At 35.8% G+C, this 15810-nt stretch overlaps 1 protein-coding gene across 1 annotated transcript; it reads right to left on the bottom strand.

Annotated features, from left to right (window-relative positions):
- Positions 1–14933: 14933 nt before the first annotated feature.
- On the bottom strand, positions 14934–15470 carry LOC141714557 (uncharacterized). The gene is made up of 2 exons (XM_074518071.1): positions 15204–15470; positions 14934–15131 (listed from the first exon to the last, which is right to left on the bottom strand). The coding sequence occupies exons 1-2, from the start codon at positions 15468–15470 to the stop codon at positions 14934–14936; spliced, it is 465 nt and encodes a 154-aa protein (XP_074374172.1).
- Positions 15471–15810: the final 340 nt, after the last annotated feature.

Below are 15810 nucleotides of genomic sequence, written 5' to 3'. Positions count from 1 at the left end.
ATAGGAAGTATGTAACTATCCATGGGGAAGCTTAGATAAATACCTTGCCAAATAGTAAGTGGTGGAGCTTGGATCTTCATTTTTGAAAAAAAGAAGCCGAGAGCTTCCTTGAAAATGGAGGAGTTTTTGTGTTTTGTTTGGTGAAAAATGAAATGTTTGCTTGGTTGGTTGAATTTTGAGTTGTTTTAGGTTAATTACCTAACTAACCTTGATTTTGTGTGGTTATAATTCAACCACACTTCCTTCCCTCCTATGTCATGCTTATGTCATCATGTGGTGTCATCCTTCCCTCTTTGTCCTCTTCCCATTGGTTGGATGACATCACCCCCTCTAATCTCTTTGATTAACTTCCTAATTGTTTGCCTAATGACCGCTGATCTGTTATATGGTTCGCTTAACTTTCGTTTTCGTTTATCGTTTGAGGGATCATACCCGGGATCTTATTACTTAGGTTCCCTTAACCTTTCTCAATATATTATATTCCTTTTATGATCCTCTCTTATAATCCTTTAATTTAAATCCTTCTTATCTTGTTACCTTATACTCAATTCTTTCTGTTTCTAGTGGATTTTCGGGAAAAATCAAAGTGTTCGGAATTGGATTCTGGCGATCTTTACATACACTTATATGCCATATAGAGTACTAATAAAATCTCAGAATATCCATAACAGAACCCCTACATAGTGTGGCATGAAAAGTTTTCTCATTCAGCAGAAACACTATTCATAAGTGTTTCAAAAATTTTCCAAAAATTGGGGTTATTACAGTCTCCCCTCCTTAAAAGGATTCCGTCCCGGAATCAGATAGAAAATGAATAGGGATACTCTCTTAGCATTGCACTTTCTAACTCTCGAGTAAATTTTCCCACATTGTGGTCCTACCATCAACTCTGCCTAGTTTAATAACCCTTCTCCTAAGCACTTGTTCCTTTTCACTCTCTAACCCTTCCTGGTTGCCCCATATAGGTTACGTCGGGTTGCGTGTCTATGTGCTCATATGCCCCTATTTGTCTGGCATCCGAATTATACTTCCTTAATATTGATACGTGGAACACGTTATGAACTTGCTACAGGTTCGGGGGTAGGGCTAGCTCGTATGCTAACTTCCCAATACTTCTTAATATATCCAAGGGTCCAACAAATTGTGGACTTAGCTTTCCTTTCTTTCCGAATCTCATCAATCCTTTCCAAGGGTTTCCAAGGGGATACCTTTAACAACACTAGGTCCCCTACTTCCTATTCTTTGTCCTTTCGTGTCAAATCAGCATACTTCGTGTTCCCATCTTGGGTTACTACCAGCCGTCCTCTGATTAAATCTATTATATCCTTGGTCCTTTGGACTACTGCGGGTCCGAGCATCTTGCGCTCTACAACTTCATCCTAACATAAGGGAGATCGACATTGTCTTCCCTCAAGGATCCCATAAGGCGACATCTCGATAATGACATATGATCTATTGTCATAAGAAAACTCAATCCGTGTTAAGTGATCATTCCAAATTTTTTTCAAGTCTATTGCACCGGCTCTCATCATAGCTTCTAGCATTATAGCTTTTGCTTCTCAATACCCATTCTTTTCCAGTTCGTAATCGCTACTACCCTCCGTTTCTAATATTATACTGGTTATACTTTTGCTCGTTAGCGTTCTATAACCTTTTAATAACCATGTCAACCTTAGTATCACGAATGTGTTTCCATCCCGAATACCACCATAGATTTACTACTCCTTTTTCAGCTGTTTCTATTTTCCAAAGTTTGATCAATCATATAGAAGTAAAGTAATTTGTTGAGAGATCACTATGATCATGAACACTTGTTATATCGCATAGTTACTACAGAAGGTGGCCAGCCTTTAGTACTTGACAAGCAATTAAACAACATGTGGTATCCTACTAGGCTTCTATCACACAGATAGATAGTCATTCGGCAATACCTCCCCTTCTGGAAGGGTTGTTCTTCTCAGCTTACATGAAATGAAAAGAAGAGAAAAGAACGAACTGAAGAGAATTGTATATACGTAAAAAAAAAAAATTTATTGCCATAAAATATCTGGCTTGGAAACTACCTCTGAACTATAGAGGTTTGTCATAGGAGAATAAAACATATATGTGTTTATATCAACATCAAGTATTATAGCATCGTATTTCACATGCCTAAATATTTTTGCTATTCCGTCCATCATTCTATGGACCCATGCTCTTCCTCGAGCTTATACACAATCACCTTTGAAACTCCCTCGATATCAAAAATCGAATCTGGGATCTCATTCTAGACATCGTCGTTACTAGAATTCTATGCTTGCACCGCAACCTTCCTCGTATAGTAATACGACTCTCTTTTCATAAGAGGGAATAAATATTCAATAGGAAGATACTCTACTTAATTAGTCTATCAATGATAACTTATACACTACCACGACCCGATTAGTGGTACTCAATCTCAACATCCATTTCAATACAACTCTCATGGTTGTAATCAGCTCATTACTCGCAGAATCATTGCTGCATTACTATGGTCCACCACTGACCTACTGTAGTCATTCATTTTCCATGAAGTCTTAATAGCTAACCATATGGAGTCCATACAGCTCGTATCTAATTCTTTTAAGGAGGTAACATAATCACCATTCATGATTCATGAAGAGCACTCCTGATCCTGACGTACATTCATGACATGAAGCAGATAAAATTACAGAAGAGTTTCAATGAAAACAACGATAGCAGGTTAATACCATTATTAACCATATACCTTCAATAGAAGACTTAACTCCAATGTTCGTTTAGTCCTTTTTGAAATATGGTCCTGGATCATTCTCAAGATAGGACCTTCTAAGATAGATAGCCCGCTCATGGCGATTACACGAATTAAACCTTTACCAACTACTATTACGGTTGGGTATTGCACGGTCATCAGAAGGAATGTCAATCTTCCAAACCATAATACAACCTTCACAGCCTTAACCATCATCACTGTATTCTTTTGGCACAAGCGCCTATAATTATCCTCTTTCCTCTAAGGTGTCGGCCACCTCTTTGGCCTTTCCTGATAGTAAACTTTCCTTTCAGTCAATGTCATTTTAACCACCTCCAAATAAATTTTCTACCTCATTTCAATCACTGCTTATGTGAAGATGTCTTCCTTAAAATCTGATGAGTAAAAAAAAATCACCATTTTTCCATAAGTTATTGCCTCAGTCTTTAGAGGTTAATCACTGTCACGACTGACTCTCAATCATACTTAGAACGTCTCTTATCATGGTTCGTTCTTGTTTTCACCAATCTTGACCCTTATTGGGTCGATCTATACTTTCTCGTGGTTTAACACGTGCCCCACTTGGCATCATTATAATTACGTCATATTTCCTTTATCAACATTTTTATTCTTGAGAATTTTGAATATTTCCTTTCTCCTTGTAAAACCTCTAAGGTTATCCTTCAATCGTTCCTCCTGTATTCCCTATATACAGGGCATATTAAAATACCATTTACTAATACTAGAACCATTGTCTATATACTTCTGAAAAATTTCTCCACTGATTCTTAAATGTTGTTGTTACCTTAACCCTTTCCAAATCATACTGTCAAAACTCATACTGTCCCTATTAAGGGTGAAATGCCAACCTTTATGCATTCCCCTAGGATTCATTTTAAGTTACCGATGTTCTATCCTTAATTCCTACCTTTAAAAAAAATACATGCATCCTTCCATGGATAAATCAAGTCATATATCCCTGATAAGGGTGTCTTATTCAATCATTCCCACCTCGATAGTACATGTCTAATTTCACAATAACATCTGTATTCAAACTGAGGTCAACCCATATGGCCTTTAAAAGATAACGGTTATCCGCTTTTCTTGCCTAATTTGGTAACGATAACAAGGATGTTCTGGAAGATATTGGACGTGTTCAACGTGAACTTCTTCTTAATAATTCCTTATTTACTTTTGTTGTTTATCTCAACAGTCACCTCAATGTTGGGATATCTTTCATACCTGGCATCTCCCTTTCTGGGTATCAAGCCACCGGTCTTACACTTCACATTCTTGAGGTCACTTCCTTCATCCAATTTTCCTAATTTCTTACTTCCTTTTCTCCTCAGTCTATCCGCGTCTCATTATTTATCCTTCGAATTATCTCAAGGTTTCCTCGAATCCTCCCAACTTACAGGGGATAAAATATATGTTTCTCTTATGCCCTCAACCATCAATTTTAACTCATGGTGAATCACCCTCATCCTGACGAATGCATACTTTTCTATTTCTATTGCTACGAGTCTTTAGGGTTTCCTCATACCTAACTCTCTTATCATACCTCAAACTCTATTGCCTTTATATTCCTTTCCACTTCAGTTTCTTTTTATTTTCCTTTCTCTTATCCTTATTTCATGAACCAACACAACATAAGTATTGATTTCAAATATCCCGTCATTCTGGATTCGTATCCTCAGAACGAATCTTGACAACTTTTACCACTTAGATTCATAATTCATCATACTCATCCGCTTTTATTCTAGCTCCAAAGCTTTTACACTACCTCCATAACCTTGGGAAGTACTTTCCCGAAATTAATTGTCTGAACTTAAATCAGTTTATTATAATCTCTTGATCCGTGCCGTCCTTGGCCTTTCACCAGCGGGTGGCCTCTCTCTTAGGAGGGTAAGTGACAAAAATAGTCTTTTGTGATTCGTCAATCATTTAGAATCTCAAATGATTCCTTTATTTCCTTTAGCCAGGCTCTTGCCTCGACTGGGTCAGCTTGTTCCTTGGAATTCTGAGAGCTTAGCGACTTAAAGGTCCTGAAAGAATTTCTCACCGCATTATTTCCTCAGGGTGGTGGTTGGGGATAATAGTCTAAGTTATGTCTAGACAGGTCCATGAATTGCCGTATAGGAGTACCATCCCGGGTCTCCTTTCCTTACTCGACTTTCTGTTTCCTTAGTATGAAATATTTCATCCTTCTCCCATACTTGGGGTTATCTTATACATTTTAAATCCTCATTTTCCACTTCATTATGTTATGGGTTCATTCTATCTTGATGGCAACCCCCCTGACTATCACGTTCAGGTTTTGCTCTAAATCTTATTCCTCAAACTAGCTTTCATCTAAGATCTCATCTTTAAGCTCTTGAACATTTGGAACCCAAATTCTGTAGGAATACCTCATTATTCCTTTCTCATCTTTCTCGGTATTAATCTTTTATCTAATTGTTGGCTCTTTGCCTTCCTTCATCACTTTTTCTGGCACAATATGTTCTTTTCCGATAATTCGGACTGTGTTGCAATCTCAAACAGCTTTTCGGTACCGGCTCCGGTTACCTTCATATCTATTTCCATTTTCTCAAAATCTCTTATCAACTCTCCCAAAGACATTATCATCTTGAGTCTCTCCTTTACACTAAGGGCATTAGCCACCATTTTGGCTTTCCCTGGATGATAAAGAATCTCATAATCGTAATCCTTGATTAGCTCTAACCGCCTCCTTTGGCGTATGTTGAGCTTTTTCTACGTAAAAAAAAATGTACTAGAGCATTTATGGCTTAGGTAAATCTCGCACTTCTCTCCATACAAGTAGTGCCTCCAATATTTAGGGCAAAACTATTGCCATGAGCCCAAGCTCATGGGTGGGGATATCGAATATTATATTCCCTTAATTGTCTTGACGCGGACGCGATTATCTTGCTGTGCTGTATAAGAAGCACCCTAATTCCTTATGCGAAGCGTCACTTATAAATCACAAAATCTCCTTTTTCCATCCGGCAACGCCAACATAGGGGCCGTCACCAACCTTTGCTTCAGTTCTTAAAAGCTGTTCTCGCATTTCTCTGTCCATTCAAACTTCTTAGTCTTACGAGTAAGCCGCGTTAAAGGGGGCTACTATCTTTACAAACTTGAACGAACCTCCGGTAGTGATCGACCAATCCTACCTCTGGTAGTCGACCTAACCATGGTCATCAATTCATCAGTGGTCCTTTATTCATTCTTGTCAGGATCCTCCATGGGATCCTCCTCAGCAACTATCCCTTCTAGGACAACATCCTCAACCGCTACATCCTCAATATGAACATCATCTGATCCCGCATTAGGACGCTCTATCGGATCTATAATCTGATCTCCAATAAGTAATAAAACATCATCGCGCTGTTACTCCTCAACCTCAGGGTTTGGAGTCCCACTACCATATACGATAACGAACTACGCTTCTATCACGATATCTATAAGGGTTCCCATAAGGGTTTTAACTGTCAGTACTACGTTAGGTAGCCCGACTATGAACTTGGCAAGAGTTCTTATTATCTTAGTTATTATCTTAACGTCACATCATCTCTGAGGTTTATAACGCTTAGCTCTGATACCACTTCTGTAACACCCCCAAATCCGGGGTCGGGGATCCGGGTTGTCACGAGTTCCATTTCCCTTAATAACACCCAATCTTAATAATTAATAAACTACTCTGTACTGTGACCCCACAATAAACACATACACCACAAGTTATAGTCTCAGAGATGAACATCCAAAAATAATCACAAGTCATTTTATTCCACAATTATCTGCCAATACACCTTAAAAGGTTTTCTGAATAAATTTACATTTTCTTTGCCATTATTAAAATTCATAAATATACATAAATCTGGTACATCAAAAGTTGAAGCCTAGCCTATTGGTAGTTCCTACCTCAGCTACAGCGACATCAATGCCTATAGGAAGCTGCGAAACGTTTCCTATCCGCTCGCGAATTGGGAGCTTGGTCATGTTCATCTTGTCTATCTGATGTTGTGTGATGAAAGAAGAAAGCAAGAATGAGCAGCAAGCCCACCAAAATAATATGTATAATGATTAACAATATATGAGCCTTCTCATAGTACTCATGAAAGTCTTGGTCAAAAGAAATGAACTAAGTTGATATCTTATTGCGATGAAGTCGCAAAATTCAGTATATATATATACATATATACTTTTCAAAATATTGGAAGTCCTCTTCCATGCATAATATACACAGAGTTCCAGTTTATAACTGTATAAAAATATCGTTGCAAGGTGATCTCATATATCTAACCTTGTCTCAACGTTTTTCTGAAAGTCTTTGTCATTCATAAGACAACCATTAACTAGATATAAGTTTAAAAGGTGAAGTTACAAGATACTCCAATATACTTATATCTTTTTCCGAAGACTACTTGAACTACCACTGTTCAAGGTATAAATAGTTCATCCCATAGATTAAGCTACAAGACAAAACTTGTATATAATCAATCTTTAAAATATCATCAAAATAAAATGAAGTTACGGGATACTTCATTTGATACAAACATCATTTTGAAAACTTGAACCTGCCAACACTCAACAATCGCCCAACCGTAGCCTTTCTATCGAAGTGCTCTGGGTAGTGTTGCAGAAATATCCAATTAGATGATGAACTCATTACGGGAGTTTGCCGCTCCAGGAAGACCACTTACGATGATCAGTCGTAGTAGTGCAACCCCACCATTTTCTACATGTAGAGGAGAACCTGTCGGATTTACTTGTCAACCGAACACTGAACTCCTAAGGAATGGACCGCCTTAGCGGAATTTCCAGGCCATTTGGGCCAATATAATAAGGCTGGGCCGGCGCTACTCGACCACTTACGCCACTCCTAGTTCAGATGAAATCCATGACTCTGAAACGTAAAGCTCGTCCCCACTTTCCCCAAGTAGAAACTTGTTGATACGGCTCCACCAAGAAGTCGTATCTAGTTGGAAAGGAAAACTCACCGATATTTCCCAGGCGATGCCTGTTAATGGATTAACTTGTTCCAAGAATTTTTCTTCCCGAGTATTGGGTAAGTAATCAAAAACTCTTTTATCAAGACCGCAACCTTGTTGCGAATATAAAACACACCACAGAGCCGGATCCCTCAGGTTTTGAGCGAGTATTTAAATCCTCTTTTTAAAAGGAAGATCTTAAATATAAAAATGAGTTTTGGGATCCGCTCTAACTTTTGAAAATCATTTTAAAGACTTGAAAACACTTTAAAGAGTGTTTGGAATGATGCTGATTTAATGAAGTAAATCAGTCTCAAAATAAAAGAAATATCTGAATATTATTATTTAAATAATATTCCCATAAAGAATACTTGAGGTAGAAGTTGGAAAACTTACTTGAAATGAATAGTAAATAATCAAAGATATACTTATACAAAAGTAATATCTTTATTTGAATATCAAAAGTAAGTTTTATTATCGAACATTATTCTTTAATAAAGTAAAGAATATTAATAAATAATAAGCGGAGTCATAGTACCTCGAATGAATATTATAAATAATATTCGTTAAATAAAATAAAGGAGTCATACATCCTCAAATGAATATCCAAGTAATATTCAATAAGTAATATAAAGGAGTCATAAGTCCTCGAATGAATATTCAAGATAATATTCATTAATAAAATAAAGTTATCGAATAAACCTTATTCAATTAATAGTTTTGAAAACTATAACCATATATATATAAATATATATATATATAAAATCTACTAGGGATCCTCGACTCCCGGTTTTAGAAAATGTTTTCACCTTTGGGTCCCTATACTAAGGGTATATGCAAATTACCGCTATTCTCTAGCATAGGTATTATCAACTGAACTAACAGATATATATGGAAAGAATATGAAACAGGCATGCATATGTACCATATCACATGCTACAATATATCGCAATTGCTAATATAACCATCATGCAACTATTACAAGATAATGCATATACAAGTGTATACATCACAACAACAGTATAACGGGTAGAAAACTTGCCTGAGCGACTGGGGTGATAAAAGGCTCGGGACGAGTCTGGTAACCTATAAACAACAATTAAGTTGGAATTAAACCAAAGTCACTTGTAAATCTATACTTTAACTAACTTAGACTCTAACGCTTGTTTTGCGCTTACTGATTCTCTTAAGTTACTCGAGTACCCTCGGTTCCACCATTTTTAATAATTTAACCATTACGAGTTTTAAGGCGATTCCTTCGCGAGTGTCTTATCAACTGCCTAACATACTTAACATAATTGTTTCATACATTAATTAACCCTTTAAGGTCTTTAACCTATGTTTCAAAATAAGGCGAGGGGAAATGTTATGTTCGCGAAACGCCGTTACTTAAAACGGTCGTTTCTCCTAAACCGTAAATCAGAATCAAACGAACTACATATCAAAACGAAGCTCGTAACATGAACTATCTAATCATAGCAATGGTCAAAACCTAACAGGGAGTTCTCGGGTCCAAATGTTATGAACAATAGCAGTCTAAAGTAAATCGGACATTACGACGGCTATGTTTACGCGATTTCCCAAATTTAAACCAATTCAAAACAACCACACTTCAACCCCAATTCACAACCCAATCAAAACTCCATCCATATTACTTTACAACAGCCCCAAATCAACTCATTATAATCAATTTACTTAATCCTAAAACTTGAATTTAAACTATACTACATTCTTTAACCAAATCATAAGATTTCAACATTCCAATCTCCACCATTTCAACCCAACTCTAAACCATCCATCATTAAGCTACTCTAATACCAAAACAACCAAAATCACCCTAATATACAAAGTAAAGCTAGGGTTTGGAGATGATATACCTTCCTCGAAGCTTTTAATCCATGAAAGATCCTTGTAATGCCCATGGAAGCCTTAATCTAACCTCCTACAAGCTTGTTCTTTCAAAGAAATCAAGAACACAAAAATTAATTTCAAGAAAGTACTATTCACCATCTTTTCCTTGATTTATAGGAAAAGATTGGCTTGGAATTAGAAGCTTAAACTTATAGGAAGTATGTAACTATTTATGGGGAACCTTAGATAAATACCTTGCCAAATAGTAAGTGGTGGAGCTTGGATCTTCATTTTTGAAAAAAAGAAGCCGAGAGCTTCCTTGAAAATGGAGGAGTTTTTGTGTTTTGTTTGGTGAAAAATGAAATGTTTGCTTGGTTGGTTGAATTTTGAGTTGTTTTAGGTTAATTACCTAATTAACCTTGATTTTGTATGGTTATAATTCAACCACACTTCCTTCCCTCCTATGTCATGCTTATGTCATCATGTGGTGTCATCCTTCCCTCTTTGTCCTCTTCCCATTGGTTGGATGACATCATCCCCTCTAATCTCTTTGATTAACTTTCTAATTGTTTGCCTAATGACCGCTGATCTGTTATACGGTTCGCTTAACTTTCGTTTTCGTTTATCATTTGAGGGATCATACCCGGGATCTTATTACTTAGGTTCCCTTAACCTTTCTCAATATAGTATATTCCTTTTATGACCCTCTCTTATAATCCTTTAATTTAAATCCTTTTTATCTTGTTACCTTATACTCAATTCTTTCCGTATCTAGTGGATTTCCGGGAAAAATCAAAGTGTTCGGAATTGGATTCTGGCGATCTTTACATACACTTATATGCCATATAGAGTACTAATAAAATCTCAGAATATCCATAACAGAACTCCTACATAGTGTGGCATGAAAAGTTTTCTCATTCAGCAAAAACACTATTCATAAGGGTTTCAAAAATTTTCCAAAAATTGGGGTTATTACAGTTTGGACAATAGAATTTAGTGAGGCTATTGGATATTATGAAAGGAAGTGCCAAATTGGGCTTAAAGCAATGGATTCTCGTTAAGGTACAGGTGTTGGATCATTAAGAAGATAAGCTTCATGAATACTATGGGTGTTAAGGTATGGAGAAATGATTCTTTAGCTCAGGATATATCAGAGTTGTCAAGCTTTAAGATAAGAAAGAGGGGTATCAATCAATGAGGGATCACTTTGATAAGTTTCTGACTTTCAGGGTTCAAGGTAAGGTTCTATAGGGATTCAAGTATCAGGATGAGATATCAATACTTAGGAATCATCAGCATGTTAATCAAGAGGATCAATCAAGTAATATATCAACTCTTCATTTTATCATGGCATTTAACTATCATGAAAAGGATTTTGAACTACTTGCAATACATACTCGAGGGTTCATGGCATTTCTATATAATTCAAAGATAAACGAAAGATACGCTTGATTTAAAACATATCAAATGACTCAGGATAATTGCATTAATATATGTGAACTGTTTATAGTAAATATGAAGGTCAAGTTGAATCACTTGCCTTGAGAAAGGTTGGTCTGGTCTGACTGGTAAGAGCAACAACTGGAGCTTCACTCGACCTTTATGGCAAGTTTTCCCTCATCTCGAGATCCTACATAAATAATAATCCTCATTATAATATATTCTCACTAACTTAACCTATTTACAACCCAAATTTAAACACGGATGACACTTAGGCCTATACGCACTTAATTTTTTATTCACTTTTAAATTACAAAAGTACACACATAGCCACATATTCACATATCATATATTAACACCAAATAACACCATATATACCATAATGCAACACTAGGCTTGGATGATCTCGACTCACATCTGAAGTCACTTGGTCGCTAAACTAGACAAGGTCTTCTAATTTTGGCTTCCTAACTCGATGTGCCTTTCCTAAATTATCCAAAACCTATTGACCCTCACTTGTGCCTTTTTCTCTACTGACCTTATACTATCTTACAACTATGGTGGTCGACCTAATACTCACTTCCAAGTGTTCTAAAACTATGTGATAAGTGAAAGTGCTCACTGGTGCAAATTTCAGAATGACAACTATAGTTTCTTGAGTGCATCAGACACTCTTAAACTACAAGTTTTCCTTCAAAACTTTTACACAAGACTCTCCTGACCTAAGGGCATCTCACAAACTTGAGGTGGCTCAAGGGCCTGGCTTGGGCCTTCTTGGGCCTAAGCTAAAAGTCCAAGGTTCCCCTGTTTTTCTGGGCAGAAAATGCCCTGACTTGAATTAACTTGTGACACATGGTTCTAACTTATATCCTATGAACTATGGTTGTAAAAACTTCTCTGACACTCCCTCTAACTAAGGCCCAATAGGGCCTAATGCGGGCCTACCCTTGACATGGTCAAATCTTCCTATTTTTAAGTTGCAACAAAACTGTCCCCTGCTGGACAGATTTTGTTATTCTACTTGGGCACCTAACCAAATGACATGCAAACCTCCAACCAACTCCTAAAACCTTTTATATACTCCCAATACTAACTTCTGGTAGCTTGGGCCTCAAATTTCACATCAATGACATGGTCAAAACTCACTCTAAACCTCAGGGTACTAAACTGATTTTTTGCAGAAACTATAACTCTCATTTTCCAAGGTTTTTGACTTGACAAACTCAACTAACAACAACTTAATACTTAAACCAAGACTTATACATGGTAATCTACCGAACTAACTCCCTTATTCTTAAAATACCCTTGGGTGAGATCATCCTTACCTAAGGTACAATTATGGTAAAACAAAAGAAGCTACACTTCACAACTCACAAATCTTCATGCTTTTGTAACAACAAGGTATATATTTTTTTTATAAAAGATAACCACGAATTATTACCATGCAACAAGAAGCATAAATCAATATTAACACATTATTCCTACTGAAATTAAGGCTCTCTAACAAAATCTTTCCAAATGATCAAAATCTTACAACAAACTAAGAGAATTCCACATGCATGCATGCCTTCGGGTTTTTCAATCCAAAACAACACATTTTCTACATATGTTCTATCATAAAATTGACATGCAAGCCTAGAATAAGATATACCTAGATGATCACTTAGCATGCAAGGAGTTTTATCAAATTTTCACCACAAAATTCAAGTCATTATCACATAAACATGCAAAAATTGAACAAAACAACAAGAATGATCTCAAGGACCATTCATTCGGCTCCCATATGGTCATGGCCGAATTAATTGGAAGGAAATGGCCATTTAATCATCAAGAGTTTCCTTCTCAAGACTTGGCACTTATCCATTCCTTGTAGTCCTCTCAAAAACAACCTTAAATCCATAAGAATCAAGATTGTATTTGGAGTTTCACTAAAACCTTTACATGCAACCTTTTAAACTTAAACTTTCTACTCAAAACTCTTTGAAATATGAGTGATCATGGTATGGGAAGTAACATTTACTTGTGTAAAGAGTGGAAGCTTGGTTGAGGATTGAAGAAAAAAAATGGGGAGGGGGTTTCGGCTTTTAGCCGAGAGTGAGAGGGGAGAGCCGAGAGGAAGGGAAAAAGAAGGAGGGAGGTGTGGAATGGTGGAGTGAAAAATGAAGTGGTAATCATATTTGTTTGGTTTTTATGCTTTTGATTTGACCCCAAGTGAGTGTATTTAAGAAATGATACATGTATCCTTCTAGCTAAAGTTAGGTAGATTTGCATGCAAGGACAAAGTGGTAACTTGGTTAGTAGAATGAAAGTGAGTGGGGTTGGAAATGTCTTCCTTGCCCCTTAGCTAAATGGAAGAGTATTTGCATGCAAGGATAGCTATGTAATTTTCTAATTATAACAAATAAAATTTGTAAAGATTTATTTTTATAAAATAAAATACAAGTTCAAAAATTATAAAATTTATACTTTAAAATAACTTGGATTTTTAGAGACTTTTTAAAATCATTTTCACAATTTGTGAACAAAATACTTTTTAAAAGAAAATTTTCCAAGGCTTAGAATATTCCTTATAAATCAAGAATAAAGAAATTAAATAAACTCTTGCTTTGAAAAATCATATACTACATAAAGCATATTTATAGTGCAGAAATTTTCACTCACACAAACGTACAATCATTGAATATATTTTATTCGGCTTTATTATTATACCAAATCCACAAATAATATTACACGAAAGCACCGGTCGTAACAGAGATATCTTAAAGGTACCACGAATATTGGTCTTTGGTATCCTAAAGTAATACCATTTGACTTGACTTGTTATTCTGATTCAGACTATGCTGGACACTTAGTGAACAGAAAAAGTACAAGTGGTACGTGTCAGTTTCTAGGTGGATGTTTAGTTTCATGGTTTTCAAAGAAATAAAATTATGTATCCATATCCACCACTGAAACTGAGTATATAGTTGCTGCCAAATGTTGTGCACAAATACAGTGGATGAAACAAACATTGGCGGACTATAACACAAAATTTGATGTAATCTCTATTTATGTGATAATACGAGTGCGATTGATTTAAGTAAAAATCCCGTGCTGCACTCTAGATCCAAACACATAGATGCGAGACATCATTTTTTACGTGATCATGTCAACAAAGGCGATATAAAAATGACTCATATTGAAATTGAGAATAACATCGCTCACATCTTTACGAAATCGTTAAATTCTGACAGGTTCACAAAATTCCGTTAGGATTTAGGAATGTTGGAATATTTAAAATAAATAATATATTCTCTAAATATATTATTATGGGTAAATAATTATATATATATACATCTATTTTAAAATAGAAAAAAACTTCTTTTCTACTATCTGCTAATTCTCTTAATAATTCAGATTTATCAATAAATATTTATTGATCGGAGTTTGAGAAATTAAATGGACTAAGTGCATTGAAAAGAATATTATTTTAAAATAAATTAAATATTATTACTCATTAAAATATTAAAATTATTCACTAAATATATACATATATATACACACACACATATATATATATTAATTCAAAAATAGTCTCTATTATTTTCTTTAAAAATAAAAATTATTTTCTGATTTTTTTAACCAAAAGCCCAGCCCAATTGCAAATCTAAAAATCAATCTACAAATTTTCAGAAAATATATGGGCCATCTATTCATTTGCAGCCCAAAAACTCTAAAATCCTGGCCATACAATCTTATCAGGATTTAATCCTGACCATTCTTAAACAAAAATATATGAATAGAATTAGGTTTTACTGCTCAATTTACTCGCCTCTCAGTCGCCTCTTTCTCTCTATTCTGAAGACTTCCCTGTCCCTTTCTTTTTGGGACCTTTCACTTTCCCCTTCAATGATCATGGCTTTCTAGACCACGGCGGTGTAAGTTGTCAATTCAAAAACTGCAACTCGGCTGCGAATCCATGATTGTAGTCCTTGTTGAAATCGTTGAGCTTGTTTCTTTTCGGTGTCCACTTGTTCTGGAACAAACCTAGCAAACTCAGTAAACTTGGATTTATATTCCGCCACGGACATATTCCCCTGCTTCAGGTCTAGGAACTTAATCTGCATGTGATTCTTCACATAGCGAGGAAAATATTTCTCCAGAAATAGTTCTTTAAACCTATCCCAAGTCACAGTGTCTTCGTCTTTTAAGGCTTTCCTAGATTCCCACCAATAATTTGTTTCGCCTTTCAAGAAGTCATTAGCAAAACCAGTCTTTTGGTCCTCACCTACTTTCATAAGTGCAAATGCTTTTTCCAATTCCTTTAACCAAGTACGAGCCTTAATAGGATCTGCCGTACCCTCAAACTCTGGAGGCTTAACTGACTGAAACTGCTTGAAAGTAACAACAGGCACAACTGGTGGTAACTGAGCTTCAGGACGAGGTGGCTGTTGTAACATCTGTTACTGAATTTGTTGTTGTTGTTGCTGCATCTTCTGTTGTATCATTACCATCTGTTGTTGCATCAGATGGAACATTTGGTTCATGGTTTCATTAGTCTGTCCCTCAAAGTTGCTGTTGGAGGTTTCGGTTCTAGTCTTTCTCTTTGGTGCCATTTTATGATAATAAAACAAGTGATTTTTTTTAACAATTTATTAAACAGTTGACAATAGATAAAGAAACAAGTTATCTGGTATTAAACAAAATTTAAACAATGATTTATGGAAGGAAAATAATTTGCTTAATATTAAAGCAGGAAATTTAAACAATCAGTTGAAATTATTTTGTAACTTATAATAA

The sequence above is a fragment of the Apium graveolens genome, chromosome 3 (genome assembly GCF_009905375.1).
Source record: "Apium graveolens cultivar Ventura chromosome 3, ASM990537v1, whole genome shotgun sequence".
NCBI classification, from domain to species: Eukaryota; Viridiplantae; Streptophyta; class Magnoliopsida; order Apiales; family Apiaceae; genus Apium; species Apium graveolens.
This window is presented reverse-complemented; position numbering and strand designations above follow the sequence as displayed.

Bases quoted from the DNA above. Each gene is read 5' to 3' on its own strand.
- LOC141714557 (XM_074518071.1), bottom strand. From the start codon at position 15,470: ATGTTACAACAGCCACCTCGTCCTGAAGCTCAGTTACCACCAGTTGTG. The intron at 15,132-15,203 runs GTGACTTGGGAT...AATCACATGCAG, and splicing joins CCTTAAAAGACGAAGACACT to ATTAAGTTCCTAGACCTGAA.